This window comes from Phyllobates terribilis, unplaced genomic scaffold (assembly GCF_046119375.1).
Source record: "Phyllobates terribilis strain yellow unplaced genomic scaffold, ASM4611937v1 Scaffold_9__5_contigs__length_417890890, whole genome shotgun sequence".
Lineage (NCBI taxonomy): Eukaryota > Metazoa > Chordata > Amphibia > Anura > Dendrobatidae > Phyllobates > Phyllobates terribilis.
The window spans coordinates 309,263,691-309,280,862 of record NW_027362769.1 but is presented as its reverse complement, the minus strand read 5'-3'; the positions used below and the strand labels follow the sequence as shown (position 1 = coordinate 309,280,862).

The 17,172-nt window shown below is 41.8% G+C and overlaps 1 protein-coding gene across 2 annotated transcripts in view; it reads left to right on the top strand.

Annotated features, from left to right (window-relative positions):
* STAT1 (signal transducer and activator of transcription 1) overlaps positions 1 to 17,172 on the top strand; it is a 1,113,083-nt gene that overhangs the window by 703,916 nt on the left and 391,995 nt on the right. For both annotated transcript variants that reach the window (XM_073647949.1, XM_073647950.1), the window contains exon 18: positions 6,418 to 6,470. In XM_073647949.1, coding sequence (XP_073504050.1) covers positions 6,418 to 6,470 — 53 coding nt within the window. The remainder of the gene's footprint in view (positions 1 to 6,417; positions 6,471 to 17,172) is intronic.

Sequence of the window (17,172 nt, the reverse complement as noted above, 5' to 3'; positions counted from 1 at the left end):
GTGTCCAACTGTGGGATCAGTTGCTGTCTGACGACACTCGGCATGGTGGGAGGAAGGAGCATCAGGGTGAGGAGGAGTATGCGGTCGAGACTCACGGCTACTAAGACTTGACCATGTGGAAGACAGACTGGAGGTGGTGGTGCCCAGGTGACTGGAAGTATTATCTGCTATCCAATTAATAACCTGTTCACACTGATCAGTAGTGATGTTGTTGTGTGCTTCCCTAGTAATTCGGTCAAGAACTGGGAGCGAGAAGATGTGGCTGTTGGTTGTGGCACATTTTCACCTTGGCCACGGCCCCGTCCTCTGCACACACCATCACCAGAACGTCCAGTTCCACGTCCCTTGCCACGCGCGTTGCCCATTGTAAATGAAGTAAAATAACTTACACTCGCACTATCAATGGCAAAATGGTAATATAAAGGAGATTAGAACTGTGGAAGAGGAAAACCACAGTTCTAGTTCTCTGGCCTACACCAGAATCTTTTAAACAGATATATTTGTGTCTGAACAGTCAGCGAGACACTCAAACAGTTTTTTTTTATGTAAAAAAGCCAAGAGTGTGCAAAGTAGTCATCAAAGCAAAAGGTGGCTATTTTGAAGAACCTAGAATATAAGACATATTTTCAGTTGTTTCACACTTTTTTGTTAAGTATATAATTCCACATGTGTTAATTCATAGTTTTGATGCCTTCAGTGTGAATGTACAATTTTCATAGTCAAGAAAATACAGAAAAATCTTTAAATGAGAAGGTGTGTCCAAACGTTTGGTCTGTACTGTACATCGCTAGAAAAAAAATACATACTTACAAGCACATATAAAATAATGTTAACATTTTCTTTTTAGTGCTTGTTAAACAATGAAAATAATGCTAAACAGGCACAGATCTTATTTTGCTGTTTCTATCAAAACAAAATTATAATTATTAAAAAATAGTATTTTTACCATATGTCTAGGTTGAAACGAAAATAGAAAAAGTTATTGTTCTTGAAATGTCATGATGAATAAAATTATGTGAACTATCAAAGGGAGTCTGTATTCCCAGAACTCAAATTAAGCCAGTCATATTTTTATATGAATGACTTGGCACCTATAAAAATCAAACCTGTAGTACAGATTTGAATAATTTTATTTTATATAATAAAAATGTTTTCTTTCATAAGTAAATGATAGATCCTCTGTTCAACCTTAGTGTGGTCAAGAGCTCAGTGTCACGTTCTACCCGATCAATCAGCATCTTCCAGATCCAAGTACTATTCAAAAGGTTAGGCATTTGTGGAAAAAATGTTGCAAAGTAAAAATGCTTGAAAAAAATAAAACCTTTATTACTTTATTTTTATCAAGTAATAAAATGCAAAGTAAATGAACAAAAGAGAAATGTAAATCAAATCAATATTTAGCCTTCAAAACTACATTAAAGCATCAATTCTACTAGGTTCACATGCACACAGATTTCCTGTGGGTTTATGCTTATGCAAATACTTCTGTCTCTTTATGTAATCCCAGGCAGAGTCGATAATGTTGAGACCAGGCCTCTGTTTGGGCCATATTATCACTTCCAGGACTACTTCTTGTTCTTTTTGCTGAATACAGTACAGACCAAAAGTTTGGACACACCTTCTCATTTAAAGATTTTTCAGTATTTTCATGACTATGAAAATTGTACATTCACACTGAAGGCATCAAAACTATGAATTAACACATGTGGAATTATATACTTAACAAAAAAGTGAGAAACAACTGAAAATATGTCTTATATTCTAGGTTCTTCAAAGTAGCCACCTTTTGCTTTGATGACTGCTTTGCACACTCTTGGCATTCTCTTGATGAGCTTCAAGAGGTAGTCACCGGAAATGGTCTTCCAACAATCTTGAAGGAGTTCCCAGAGATGCTTAGCACTTGTTGGCTCTTTTGCCTTCACTCTGCGGTCCAACTCACCCCAAACCATCTCGATTGGGTTCAGGTCTGGTGACTGTGGACGCCAGGTCATCACTCTCCCTTTTGGTCAAATAGCCCTTACACAGCCTGGAGGTGTGTTTGGGGTCATTGTCCTGTTGAAAAATAAATGATGGTCCAACTAAATGCAAACCGGATGGAATAGCATGCCGCTGCAAGATGCTGTGGTAGCCATGCTGGTTCAGTATGCCTTCAATTTTGAATAAATCCCCAACAGTGTCACCAGCAAAGCACCCCCACACCATCACACCTCCTCCTCCATGCTTCACGGTGGGAACCAGGCATGTAGAGTCCATCCGTTCACCTTTTCTGCGTCACACAAAAACACGGTGGTTGGAACCAAAGATCTCAAATTTGGACTCATCAGACCAAAGCACAGATTTCCACTGGTCTAATGTCCATTCCTTGTGTTCTTTAGCCCAAACAAGTCACTTCTGCTTGTTGCCTGTCCTTAGCAGTGGTTTCCAAGCACGTATTTTACCATGAAGACCTGCTGTACAAAGTCTCCTCTTAACAGTTGTTGTAGAGATGTGTCTGCTGCTAGAACTCTTTGTGGCATTGACCTGGTCTCTAATCTGAGATGCTGTTAACCTGCGATTTCTGAGGCTGGTGACTCGGATAAACTTATCCTCAGAAGCAGAGGTGACTCTTGGTCTTCCTTTCCTGGGGCGGTCCTCATGTGAGCCAGTTTCTTTGTAGCGCTTGATGGTTTTTGCAACTGCACTTGGGGACACTTCACTTTCAAAGTTTTCCCAATTTTTCAGACTGACTGACCTTCATTTCTTAAAGTAATGATGGCCACTCGTTTTTCTTTACTTAGCTGCTTTTTTTTGCCATAATACAAATTCTAACAGTCTATTCAGTAGGACTATCAGTTGTGTATCCACCTGACTTCTGCACAACACAACTGATGGTCCCAACCCCATTTATAAGGCTAGAAATCCCACTTATTAAACCTGACAGGGCACACCTGTGAAGTGAAAACCATTTCCGGTGACTACCTCTTGTAGCTCTTCAAGAGAATGCCAAGAGTGTGCAAAGCAGTCATCAAAGCAAAAGGTGGCTACTTTGAAGAACCTAGAATATAAGACATATTTTCAGTTGTTTCACACTTTTTTGTTAAGTATATAATTCACATGTGTTAATTCATAGTTTTGATGCCTTCAGTGTGAATGTACAATTTACAAAGTCATGAAAATACTGAAAAATCTTTAAATGAGAAGGTGTGTCCAAACTTTTGGTCTGTACTGTATATTTCTTAGGCCACAGCCCCACTATCAGTATTTGGTCAGTATTCTTTCAGTATTTTTTCTCAGGAGTGGGAGCCAAAACCAGGAGTGGGTGATAAATGCAAAATTTAAAGGACAGAGGGGAATGGGGTAAAGGAATAATCAGCTCACCAAACGTTGAATAGTAGTCTTCATCTGTTAGGCAGCACACGGAGCCGTTGCAGTCTCGGACGTGGAGACAAATAGCCTGCTGGCCAGCAGTTTTATATGTGAATTTTTCTCCTTAGTAGCTATACCATAATTAAGGCGTTAAGCTGAAACTAGTTGGTCTGCTTTTCCTATGTCTATGGATCTCTTCTGATGACTTGCTACTACAGTAAAATGTGATCAATAAACTTAGTTTTTTATATTTTTGGCTACCACTGGAGGATCTTCTTGTTTTTCTGCTATAAATGCAGAATTGGTGACTTCTTTCTATTATACCTTTCCTCTGATTGTTCCTCACATGGTTTTGGCTCCCACTCCTGAGAAAAAAGATACTGAATGAATACTGACCAAATACTGATAGTGGGGCCGTGGCCTTAATGATATTCTATGACACTGTGCATTATGCCACCCCACACCATAATCCCGAGAGTAGGACCTATGTGTTCCCTCGTGAAAGCCTTCTCAAGGCGCTGTTCACATAATCTCCAGAATAATGTTAGGCTATCATTGCATTTAAGGCAAAAATGGAAGTCATTGCTGATGAGGATTTACCTCTATTCCAGCAACATTGCCATTTTGGTCTGCACCAAGATAGCCTCTAAGAATGCTCACGTGGGGTTAAAGGAACTTCTGTAGTTCGCTGTCTGACTCTTAGCCTAGTGTAATGCAAACACCTTCTGATGGTGTGGGGTGGCATAATGTATGGTAGGGATTTTCTAGCCTTCGTTCCAGGAAAACCAATTGCTGTGTGTTACATTGATTTTTTGTGGAAGTAGTTGTACTGTTTTTTTCTCCAAAGTATTTGTGTTGCAATTTCAATGTTGAAAAGTGTAGATTGTGATATGAAAAAAATGAAAAAAGTTTTTGAAAATAAATTTACATAAAAACACTATTTAAACACTCATTTTCTGATTATATGTTTCCTTTAAAAGTATAGTGTAGAATTTGAAAGAAAAAAGTTAAAATACCAAAAAGATCCGTAAAGGCTGTAGTGATACTGTCAGGTATTAGTATGTCATTGTAGATGTAATTGCTATTCAGCACCATTTAATTTGCCATTAATTTTTCTTTGCAATGAAAGAGAAACAGAAATACGTATGTATAGGGATGGGAGGATGGGGCTTTACCATGTTCAATATTCTTTAAGAATGGCTTATTAGCTTTGTTCTTACAGTAAGAACTTTTTCAGTAAGATTACTGCAATACCAATTTTATATCTTTTATGTTTTGCATTTTTTTTAAAGAAGTAAAAACATGAACATTTGCTTTTATTGCCATTATCAGAGATCCATTTTTCTGTTTGTCGATGGAGCGGAGTGAGCACTTGTTTATTTCCATGACAAGCAGTATTCTTTCTCCTGTACTACTTTGAATTTCATAAGAATTTTTGGTAGCATTGTATTTCATTTTTTGAGTGAGGTGAGCAAAGAGCAATTTTGGCAGTTTTAATTTTTTTCATTAAAGGGGTTGTCCAGTCAAAAGTGACAAGTCTGCAGTCACTCTGTGTGACTGCAGACTTATGAATCCACCCAGCGCAGGCACTGTGCCCTGCGGGGATTTGCTGGAATGAGACCCGGGACCAGAGGGTATGCATAAATTATACGTACCCCCAGCCATTCAGCTCCACCTCGCTTCATACACTGGTATGGAGCGAGGCCATGCCCCGTCTAGTGACGTCGACTTCCAGTAGGCGCGTCCGACTAGAAGGCGCTGCTTCGCTCAATACAAGTGTAAGGAGAGTGAGGCCGCGCCCACTGGCCGGGGTATGAATAAGACATACATACCCTCCGTTACCGGGTCTGCAGGGATTACTGGCAAATCCCTGCAGCTCACAATGCCTGCGCTGGGAGGATTCATAAGTCTGCAGTCACACAGAGTGAATTCAGACTTATCACTTTTGACTGGACAACCCCTTTAATTATAATAAACATGTCAGACCACACTGTCTCAATTAATCCACTCCCACTTTTTTCGACTTTTAGTAATTACAGTTGGTAAAAAGTCACAATTGTTTATGGAGAAATTCCATGCATCAAAATATGCAACGTTGTCATGCCAATAATGAGACATAAATTGCTTGAAAAATTCATCTCTATGTGCCTGGATTCAGATATACCAGTTTGATGAAGTTTTGATTGCATCTTTTACTTAATTATGTTTCTTTTTCTGAAAGATGCAGAAAGATGTTACTAACAGTTAAGGGGATTGTCCAGGCATACTCGGGTCAAAGACCTTAGAGTAGAAGCGCCACACTAGCGCTGCAATTAAAAATAAATGCTGAACTTGTGCTTTAATCTAAGGATAGGTCATAAATATTAATGCTTAGACAACCCCTTTAAATATTGAAAAGTCTGCTTGTACATTTTTGCAGTGTTTTTTTGGGGGGGCCAGTGTAATTTTTTTGCACAAAGCATGTTCTACTTATGTTATTTTTCCATTGACTTTTCTAGAGGAGTTAAAAATCACCCATAAATATGTGTTTATAAATTGTCCCAACATAAAAATTAAACCCATGTAAAAATTATTAAAAAAAGCCATTTAAAATGGCTGATAAAAAGATGCCTGTAAAGGAGCCCTGTATTATTTAATTAAAGTCTACATCCATATCTCTGTGTTACAGATGTTCACATGATCTGTATTTTACAAAGAGAAGTTTGAAATATTTTTGCTACCAATTTCCATTTCAATATTTATTACTGGTTGTTTCTTTTGTTTTTTTTTTTTTTTGTATAGCAATTACTAGTGAAACACAAACACTAACTGCATAAACAACGGTAATTCTTGGCCAAATGCACTGTATTTTGCGGTGTGTGCTGGCTACAATTACCTTAACCAGAATAGGGTGCTCGTAACTTTATCACATGAAAACCATGTGCTTCACCTCTACTTTATTTGTTTGCTTATGCTGCATGATTTCTGGCAGGGCAGAAATTCGTGCACGTATGGGCACCCACATGTCTGTCTTGATGTCAGTCTCTATACATTATCAGTTCAACATGAATTTTTGTGCTCTTTCATCTGCAGTTCCTAATATGACCAATACTGATGACTTTATTCCATGGACTAGATTCTGCAAGGTAAAATACAAAAATAAGATCAATGTCCAGTATAATATATTTTACATAAATACTTGCTGTGCTTGCATTTTGATCATTTATTCTTTCATTTTGTAAATAAAAGATTAATGTGTTATTTTCTTAGTAAGAAATGTATTACTTCCGGACTAATCATAAACTCTAAAAATCTGGGAGGTCCACGTTCTACTCTGTAGTGACATTCTAAAATGTCACTATATCACTGTATAGTGGAGCAGATGTGCAGCTGTGAGAGCAGGGAGCTGGTTGTTGGACACAACCGGACCCCCATAAAGAAGAACCTAAAGAGAAGAACTGGAATATAAGTTGGTTTGCATGCAGCGTGTAGGCGCATGTTCACACTGGCCACTAAACAGACAAAACCCAAGACAAAAACAAAATAAGCAAACATGCTGCAGTTTTTTTAATCAAAATTATGTTAACTAAGCACCCTATATTATTGTCATGCACTATTGCTATTTATTTATTAACTGCAGGGTGTTTGCTTATTTTATATTTGTCTTGGGTTTTGTCTGTTCCCATAGAGAAGGTAGAACTTATTACATGGCTCTTAACATATAAATTAGATGCCACAGGTCACGAAAAAGAGATGCAAAAATTATTTGAACATCTGATTGAGAAAATGTACAGCTCTTTTAACTCCTTCATGACATTTGACGAACCCATGCGTCATAGATGGGAAGGGGTTCCCAACATTTGACATATGGGTACGTCATGGCAATTGCCGCCAGGAGCTCGGCTTAATATTAAAGCTGAGATCCAGTTGTCACTGCCGAGAGTGGTGCCTGCACCTCCCTGGGCATTTTAACCTCCTGAATGCTGTGATCGATATCAATTGCAGCATTTAGAAGACTGGGAGACTCCCTCTCTCTTGTCCTATCAGCACCCCCGTGATGTAATTGCGAGGGCAAGGTTGGTCATCATGACAACATCCGGGCCACCCAGCTACGGCAAGCCGGTTAGATCATGCCCAGAGCACGGTCTAAGAGGCTTCTGTCAGTGCATCACTGACAGGTATAATGCATTGCAGTACTAAAATCATCATCTTGTCCAGCAAAAAACAAGCTGCCATACAGCCCCATCAGCAGAAAAATAAAAAAGCTATAGCTCTCAGAATACAGCAATATGAAAGCAGAAAAATATAAAAAAAATTATATAAATGTTATATCACTGACCTGAAGAATAAAGCTGCCTTATCAATTTTACCACAAGGTGAACAACATAAACTCCCCCTCCGCAAAAAAACAATTCCTGAATTTCTGTACTTTGTTCATTCTGCCTCCCATATAATATAACTCAACTATTATATAACTCAATTTGTTTCTCCTCTCTATGAGTTTCATGAGGAGTAGATGTAACAGGAAATATTAGAAAAAACAGAGATAAATCACTTAGCTAGTCAGAGGCCTTCACATATGGCGTCACGTGTAGAAGAAAGACAATGCTCCAACGTTGAAGGCCATACTCCTGATGAAACTCATAGAGAAGAGAAACGCGTTGCGTTGTATAACAGGTTATGTGGCTTTGATATGCAAACGGGATTGGAGGTGTTTGACACCCTAGCATTTTTGACTGAATCTTTTGCTATTTATGCACATGTTTTTTATTTTTCATGGTCTGTTGTATTATGCTGTCTTACTAGGTACATTGGGTAGTACTACATATAACATAGTCCCTTCTATTCTTATATGAAAGAAATCATCTGCCTTGCATTGTCTATTTTTAATACATTTTGCCTTCACAGCCCCAGCTATACTTAACTATCCACCATTACCCTGGATAGGGTCAGATAGGGCCTGCAGGGATAGCCGCCGATGAGTGGGGGCGCCACTGAGCAGGATGAGGGTGCCTACCTCCACTGGCAGGCAGGGGCAGTGTAAGGGCTATGTAAGGCCCATTATCCCACTACATGTACATTAGGGTGTACCCATATCCATATATGAAGGCAAATTAACTACATTTTGCTGTGACAGAGTGACACCTAATCTCTTGGTCTGCTACTCATTTACCACCAACTTGCAGATAACGAAGATACCATCATCTTAGTGCAAGCAGACACTTGTATATATATCTACTAGGGATTACACCTACATCCCAAGCATCTCTTGCACCTATAAGCATTCTCTCCAGCTGCACTTGGCATGTGTGATATTGACTGTTTTTTCTATCTAGCAACAGGGTTAGCAGGGAGAGCCACAGAGGATCGGGGGAGCCACTGGCGGAATAATGGTGCCAACCTACACTGTTAGGCTGGGGCGAATTTCAGTGGTTAATAGGGACATATAGTTCCTTTTATATGTATATGGTTTTCCACTTGGGTGGTTTGTCTGTTGTATTTTATTAATTATTTATTAAAAGTTATATTTTAATTCTACACCTGCATAATGGTACTTAATGATTAGCGGTGAATTCTTGAAATGAATAGAATTGGTGAGGATATGACCGCCAGTGATCGCAGGGTTTTCCCCGCCTCACACCTGGACAAAGGGGGAGGAGCTTCCTCCAGGAAGAGGAAGTCGCTGGGTCTGGTCGCCTATATAAGGACCTGGACAGAAGATACCCTAAGGTAAGACCAAACCTTTTGTGATATACACATTGAGGGGTTAAGTTCTTCCCACTCTGCGTCTGCAGAGCCCAGCGCTGTTCCAGTCCCAGTACGTTTCTCGCATTCGGGTCCCTTTTCCTGGGTGCTGGTAACTTATATACTATCATATTCCTTCTCCCTCTTTTTTTTAGGGGGACAAGGATCCTGCACCAAGCAGCAAAGTTAACCGCAAATGCGAGAAAAAGCTATCATCATCAAGTAAGAAACCTCTGTGCTAGAAATGTGCAGAGAAAATCATTAGAGAGGAATAGCCATCTCTAATAGAAGAAATTAAGGGAATCGTCGGCTAGGAAGTCCGATCCTCCATGGCCTCCTTTTCCCTGTCCACCTCCAGTACACCTCCAAGGGCTAAGAAAAAGAAAATTTCCCAGGAAGAGGAGAGGGATTCAGATTCTCAGGACGAGATGTCCTTACTAGAAAACGTCCTAGAGGAAGAAGAAGTAAGCCCAGCAGAAGAAGGCCAAGAAAGTAAAAAATATTACTTTTCTTCGGAGTATATGGAGGAACTTGATACAGTGGTAAGAAGGATGATGGAGGTGGTGGAAGAAAAAAACACCAAAACAGTTCAGGAGGAAATGGTTGGTGGTCTCCAGTCAAAGAAGAAAATTGTCTTTTCCATACATAAGAATATTCAAGATTTAATCTTAGAAGAATTAACTTATACTTATACCTGCAGAACTAAAAGACAGATTCCTGGTGGATGAAGAGACTTAGAAATGTTGGACCGGGGGGGCGTGGCCTGGCCGGGCATGTGAGCAGACTTGAGGCAGAGGAGCTCCTGTAACCCTGTCTTATAATCCTTCTTGCCCGAGGGAAATAATACGTCTAAAAGAACTTACCCGGTGACCTGGGGTCTCAGGAGTGCGGGGGAGCAACCTGCAGTGCAGCACAGGATGACCCAGCGAGACAGCAAGCTGAGGCAGGCGGCCATCACAACACAGCACGAGGGCCAAAATGGCGCCGCGGCCTCTGAGGCAGTAGCCGAGACTCCAAGGCAGCGGGAGAAGCGCAAGGAGGTAGCGGACCGGCTCTCAAAGTATCCGCATGATGGAGGAGCTGAGGAGCCTGCACCCTGCAGGACTGTGCAGGCATCAAAAAGCATGGTAACAGAGGGGGAGGTGGAGAGGCACAAGAGAGATACAGGAGAAGCCACATGAAGAGAAAGTACAGGCTGCCAGAACAGCAACTACCCCCAGCAGGGAGGCTCAGGTTACCAGTGGTGCTGACTCAGTGGCAGAGGATGGTGAGCCTACTTTAAAGGATGTGTTGCTGGCCATCTCACATAGTAAAGCAGATCTCACTGAACATATAGGGTCTGTGAAAGTGGACATATCTCATATACGCCATGACATGCAGAAAATGAGGGAGCTCCTCACTGCAACAGAGGGCAGAGTGGGGGATTTGGAAGATACTGTGACTCCTATGACTAAAACGCTTAAAGCAGGTACTGACTCTATTAACTATTTAATCAACAAAACGGATGATCTTGAGAATCGTCTGAGAAGAAATAACGTGTGTATTGTGGGCGTGGGAGAAAGCAGAGGGCAGAGAAGCGGTGGATGTCTTTGAGACATGGCTGCTGCAGTCCTTTGGAAAAGATAAGTTCTCAAAAATGTTCGCCATTGAGAGGGCACACAGGGTCCCCACTAGACCTCCACCGCCTGGGGCCCTGCCACGTACAGTCTTAATTAAAATGCTGCATTTTCGTAACAGAGATAAAATCCTACAACTGTCGCGGTCGACTAATGATTTACGTATAGAGGGGGCGAGAGTATCCTTCTATCCGGACTTCTCTGGAGAGGTTCAAAGGAGACGCGCCCAATTTCAAGATGTCAAGCGCAGTGAGAGCACTTCAAGTACCTTATGCAATGTTATATCCAGCACGGCTGCGGGTCACAGCACTGGGTGAAACTCATTTCTTTGATTCTCCGAAGGAGGCTGCAAAGTGGCTGGATTTAAAAGAGAGACGGATCCGGCTGGGCTGACTCCATTTTTGAGAAGATCCTTGACGGAGTATAATAATTCGGGGATTTTGAAACCTAGTGGATAATGCTCCGCTGTTGTCTAATGAATCTCTGTTTATACATGCTATGATTGTTATGTTACAGTTATTGCATACTATTTAAAACCTGGCTTTCACATATACCTCGGGCAAGCCAATATACTTATATGGTTGTTGAGGTGATGGTTTCACCTACAATGTATAAACAGGGAAAAGACGCTCTGCCGTTTGAATGTTCTGGGAACGTTGTGTGGGGGAAAAATGGGGGAGTCTGTGATGCAGCTTATGTCACGGCGCCTCGTGTGCTTAAGGCGTGTTAGGTTGCATGAGGCTAAATATCAAGCTCTTCATGTTACGGCTGTTGGTATTCATTTGATTAAGGGGGGTGATGTTAAATGAGGGAGTGATGGGGGGTAAAAGAACAAAATCTATTTTGATTAATATAGACTGTGTATTAGTACAATGTTATAATATTGATGGTCAGACACACGAGTGGGTACAGAGGGGGCTATGTGACAGTTCATTTTCAATCGTTAAAATATAGTTAAGCAGTTTAATGTAGTATACTGGAATATTAGAGGTATGGGAGATCACAACAAAAGATTTGCGGTGCTTAAATATCTTAAGGAATATTGGGATTTGATAATTTGTCTGCAGGAGATGCATTGCAATACGGAGGCTGCTGCGGCACTGAGCAAGCTTTGGAGGGGGCCGGCCTATCATTCTACACATAGTACTTATTCTAGGGGGGTTAGTATATTGATTCATCCGAATTTACCCTTTGAATGTGAAAGAAGTATTTGTGACAGGGAGGGAAGGTATGTACGTCTAGTGTGCAGAGTGGCTGGGCTTAGAATTTGCCTAATTGCTCTATATGTTCCTCCACCTTTCTCTGTACAAACTTTGCGCCAGCTATTCCCGTGGATAACGGAATTTGCTACCATACCTGTTAGTCATCGGTGATTTTAATATGTACCTTCACGCTGAGCTTGATAAGTATAGGGGTAATGTGGGGGTCGGGGCTGCTCAAGAGACGTCGTTGGCAAGGGTCTTGCAGGAAATTAGCTTGGCAGATGTGTGGCGGGCTCGATTCCCAAATGTTAAGCTGTATTCGTGTTACTCGGCATCCTATTCCTCTCTGTCCAGAATTGACCTGGCTCTGGGAAATATTCATCTAGTCCCTCTAGTTACTAAAGTAGAATACTGCACGAGATTGTTATCTGATCATTCCCCATTATTGGTAGTTTTGGGGGTCGATCCTGGCACCATAAACAGAAGGGCACTCTGGAGGTTTAACCCCTACTGGTTGGATGTATTTGGGGAACAGATGGATTTAGCAGGTAAATTGGATCATTTCTTTAAAGACAACATAGGCTCTGCCCCTTTAAATATGGTATGGGAAGCCATGAAGGCATTTTTAAGGGGGATCCTGATTAAGGAAATTTCCATGATCAAATCCAAAAACAGGGCCCGTCTTCAGGAGTAGACATATTGGAACAGAGGTATGTTGGGTCCCCAAGCATAGAGAACAGGGAACACTGGACACAGTCTACACTAAATGATCATATATTGAAACAAGCGGAGCATAAACGGTTCTTAAACAGCAATTTTATGTGGAGGGAGAGAGTGCAGGGCACTTGCTGGCCACTATAGCCAAGGCCCAGACTGGGGCTCCTATGATTGCAGCTATCAGGGATACTAAGGGTGTGGTAATTACTGATTCAAAGGCTATAATGGAAAAAAAATTTCAGTTTTACAGACAATTATACGCCTCCAAACTGATTAAGGCGCAAAGGGACATAGATCTATATCTTCATTATATGCAAATACCATGTCTGACAGATGGCCAGAGAGAGCAACTAGATGCACCAATTACGCTGGAGGAGATGCAGGAAGCTTTAAAAGATTTTCAAAATAACAAAGCCCCTGGTACTGATGGGATCCCCATGGAAATTTATAAGGAGGCTCGGGGGGTTTTGCTTCCCAGGTTACTGGAAGTGTTTAAGGGGGCAAGGGAGGGGGTGTTAGAACTCTCCTGTTAGGTTTTTTTTTAGTTTGCTGGTCATATGACCATTTTTGCCTATTTAATCCGGCTCCGCCCTCCTGGTCTTGCTGGACTTCATTGTATTTACTACTCTTGAGCTAGCTTGGTGCTCTGTTGCCGTTCTCTGTTAGTTTTGCTAGGTCTTCTGACCTCTATGCTTTTTGTTGTGTGTTTGTCTTTGACTGCTACTATTTCTGCTAGGAGGTGTCCAACTTATCCCTGTCCCTAGTACTTGTAGGGATCCCTCCCTCACATCTATAGGTCTTCGTTCAGACTAGCCGAGGACTTTAGCGGGTCTGATCGCAGGATCAGGTTCCCCGTTACATCGTAGGGATCTAGTTTAGTTCTATTGTAGGGACAGTTCTCCTGTCTTTCCTTAGTCCATGTAGCAGATCATAACAGTAAGTCCAGCCCTAAAAGAAAAAAAAAAAAAAAATTTCTCTAAGGAAAGACCTCCAGTTTTCCATCATGGTCTCGGTTCAAGATTTGGCTCAACGCTTGCAGGGACTCTCTCTGGAGGTGGCCAAGCTCCAACAACACGTGAGTAGCTGTTCTGGAGCACATTTTGTGGAACCAAAGGTACGTCTGCCTGATTTATTTTTTGGCGAACAACAAGATTTTTTTTCTTTTAAAAATGCTTGTTTATTGTATTTTCGTTTGAGACCCGGATCCTCTGGTGATGAATCACAGCGCATAGGGTTCATAATGTCACTTTTGCGCAAAGATCCTCAGGGATGGGCCTTCTCTCTCCAACCTAGTGATCCGTGCTTTAGATCAGTGGATAGTTTTTTTTCTGCTTTGGGTTTGTTGTATGATGATCCTGATCGTGTCTCATCTGCTGAGTCTGAATTGAGACGTTTGAGGCAGGGATCAGGTAATGTGGAAAAATATTGTTCTCACTTCCGTCGGTGGTCTGCCCAGGTGGGGTGGAACGATTCAGCTTTGAAAAGCTTGTTTCTTGCAGGGCTAGGTGAAAAGGTTAAGGATTTACTGATTGCTTATCCCACACCTGGAAACTTGCAGGAGGCTATGCAATTAGCTATACGGGTGGACAGGAGACTGCGTGCAAGGGTTAATGAGAGCAAATCCTCTGCTATGTCAGCTCCGAGTCTTAAGAGGGTCTGTGCTGACAATGGAGAGCCGATGGAGATTGGGGCGATGCCACCCCGCTCTCAGGAAAAAGATTGCAGGCTTTCTGAAGGCTTGTGCTTCTATTGCGGAAATTTCGGTCATTTTATTAAGAACTGTGTGCTTCGTTTGAAGAAAGAAAAAAAAATGGTCAGTTATGCCCGTATTGCCTGTTTAAATTCTAAGGGAGTATTCCTATCTGCCACTACTGCTGCTCGGGATGAATTAATTGAATTTCGGGTATTTGTGGATTGTGGTTCTACTCTGAATGTGATTGATGGGGGATTCTTGGAAAAACTTAGATTAGAACCTAAAACTTTGTCATCCCCTATTGCTGTGGTTTCTGTTGATGGCTCTCCCTTGAAGAGTGTTACTCATAAGGTCTGTGAATTTCCCCTCACTATTAATGGTATTCACCAAGAAAATTTGGATTTGGTGGTATTGGATAATTTGCCTTCTCCAGTAATATTGGGGTTACCCTGGTTAAAATTGCACAATCCTGTACTGGATTGGTCTACCAATGAAATTAAGTCCTGGAGCCCTAAGTGTTATAACAAGTGGTGTAACGGACGTATTGCTGCTGTGGATAAAGGGGAATTGCCTGTACCTATTCAGGATTTTTGGAGAGTTTTTTCTGAGGAGGAGTCACAAATTTTGCCTCCCCATAGAGACTATGATTGTACCATTGAATTTGTCCCTGGAGCGACTCTTCCTAAAAGTCGTTTATTTAATCTTACTATTCCTGAGAGAAAGGCTTTGGAGGAATACATACAGACAAGCTTGGCCGCCGGTCACATTAGGCCTTCCAAGTCTCCTGTGGCTGTTGGATTTTTTTTTGTAAAAAAAAAAGATGGCGGTTTACGTCCTTGTCTGGACTTTCGTGAGATTTATAAAATTACTGTACGCAATCCTTACCCACTGCCATTGATTCCTGATTTATTTAACCAGTTAGTGGGGGCCAAGTGGTTCTCTAAAATTGATCTCCGGGGGGCATACAATTTGTTGCGCATGAAGGAGGGTGATGAATGGAAGACTGCTTTTAACACTCTTGTGGGTCATTTTGAGAATCTGGTTATGCCTTTTGGTCTTACCAATGCTCCAGCATTTTTTCAGAATCTTATTAATGACATCCTTAGACCTTTAATCGGCAAAAATGTGGTTGTGTATTTGGATGACATTCTGATTTATTCGCCTGATCTGGAGTCTCATTGGCGGAGCGTACGTGAGGTATTACAGTTATTAATGGACAATTCGCTTTTTGCTAAGCTGGAGAAATGTGAGTTCGCTGTACAGAGAATTAGTTTTTTGGGCTACATTATCTCCAGTGAAGGTTTTGAGATGGACCCGGTTAAAGTTCAAGCTGTGCAGGAATGGCCTAGGCCTATTGGTTTGAAATCGATACAGAGGTTTTTGGGTTTCGCCAATTATTACAGAAAATTCATAAAAAAAATTTCTATTATTGTCAAACCGCTGACCGATCTCACCAGGAAAGGTGCTAATGCGGTTCAGTGGACTTCTGAGGCCATTGAAGCTTTTGTGTTTCTAAAGGAGAGGTTCACCTCTGCTCCCATCCTTATGCAGCCTGATGTGACTAAGCCGTTTTTGGTTGAGGTTGATGCTTCTTCGGTGGGGGTCGGTGCGGTGTTGTCTCAGGAAAACAAGGATGGAGTACATCCCTGTGCCTTTTTTTCAAAAAAATTTTCTGAGACTGAACTTAATTACGATATTGGTAATCGGGAATTGCTGGCGATTAAACTCGCATTTGAACACTGGCGTCATCTCTTGGAAGGTGCTGAATTTCCCATTCAGGTTTTCACTGATCATAAAAATCTGATCTATCTTGATGCTGCCAAGCGCTTGAATGCCCGTCAGGCTAGGTGGGCACTTTTTTTCTCGCGGTTTAATTTTTCCGTTACTTACATCCCGGGTACCAAGAATGTTAAAGCGGATGCTTTGTCTCGCAGCTTTTCTCCCATGGTCGGTGTTGAGGAGGAAGAGGAGAGCATTTTACAAGAAGGTGTTGTGATTGCTGCTTTGGACTCCGTTTTGGAGGATGAGATTCTTAAAGCTCAGGAGAATGCCCCATCTAACACTCCCCATGGAAGGTTGTTTGTGCCTAGGACCTTTAGGAGAGATTTGTTTGTTGAGTGTCATGAGTCTCGGTTGGCAGGTCATCCAGGAATTTCTGAGACCAAGAGACTTGTGGGTCGCAGTTTTTGGTGGCCTGGATGGCAGAAGGAAGTCATTAAGTGGGTGCGCCAATGTACTGTGTGTGCTAGATCCAAGTCTTCGCATGCTCCTGCTGCGGGGTTGCTTTGCCCTCTGGAGGTTCCTAGTGCACCTTGGACACATCTGGCTATGGACTTTATTACTGACCTTCCCCCCTCTGAAGGTTTCACGGTCATCTGGGTGGTCGTGGACCGTTTTAGCAAGATGTGTCACTTGGTTCCCTTCATCAAACTGCCTTGCGCTAAGACACTCGCTAAGGCCTTTGTCAAGGAAATTGTCAGACTACATGGTGTTCCTACTGACATTGTTTCTGATAGGGGACCTCAGTTCGTGGCTCGTTTTTGGCGTGCCTTTTGTGACAGGTTGGGAGTTCATTTGTCGTTTTCATCTGGATATCATCCTGAGTCTAATGGCCAGACAGAAAGGAAGAACCAGGATGTTGAGCAGTTCTTGTGTTGTTTTGTGGCAGACAATCAAGAGGGGTGGTCTGAGTTTCTGCCACTTGCTGAATTTGCTCTTAACAACCATACATCCTCTTCTGCTGGGTGTTCGCCTTTTTTGTTGTTGTTCTGGGAGACATCCGTCTTTTGGGTCATTCTCCAAATTGGTTTCGGCTGTGCCTGAGGAGGAGAGTTTTTCCGGTGATTTGGAGAGAGTTTGGACGGATGTGCGTGGT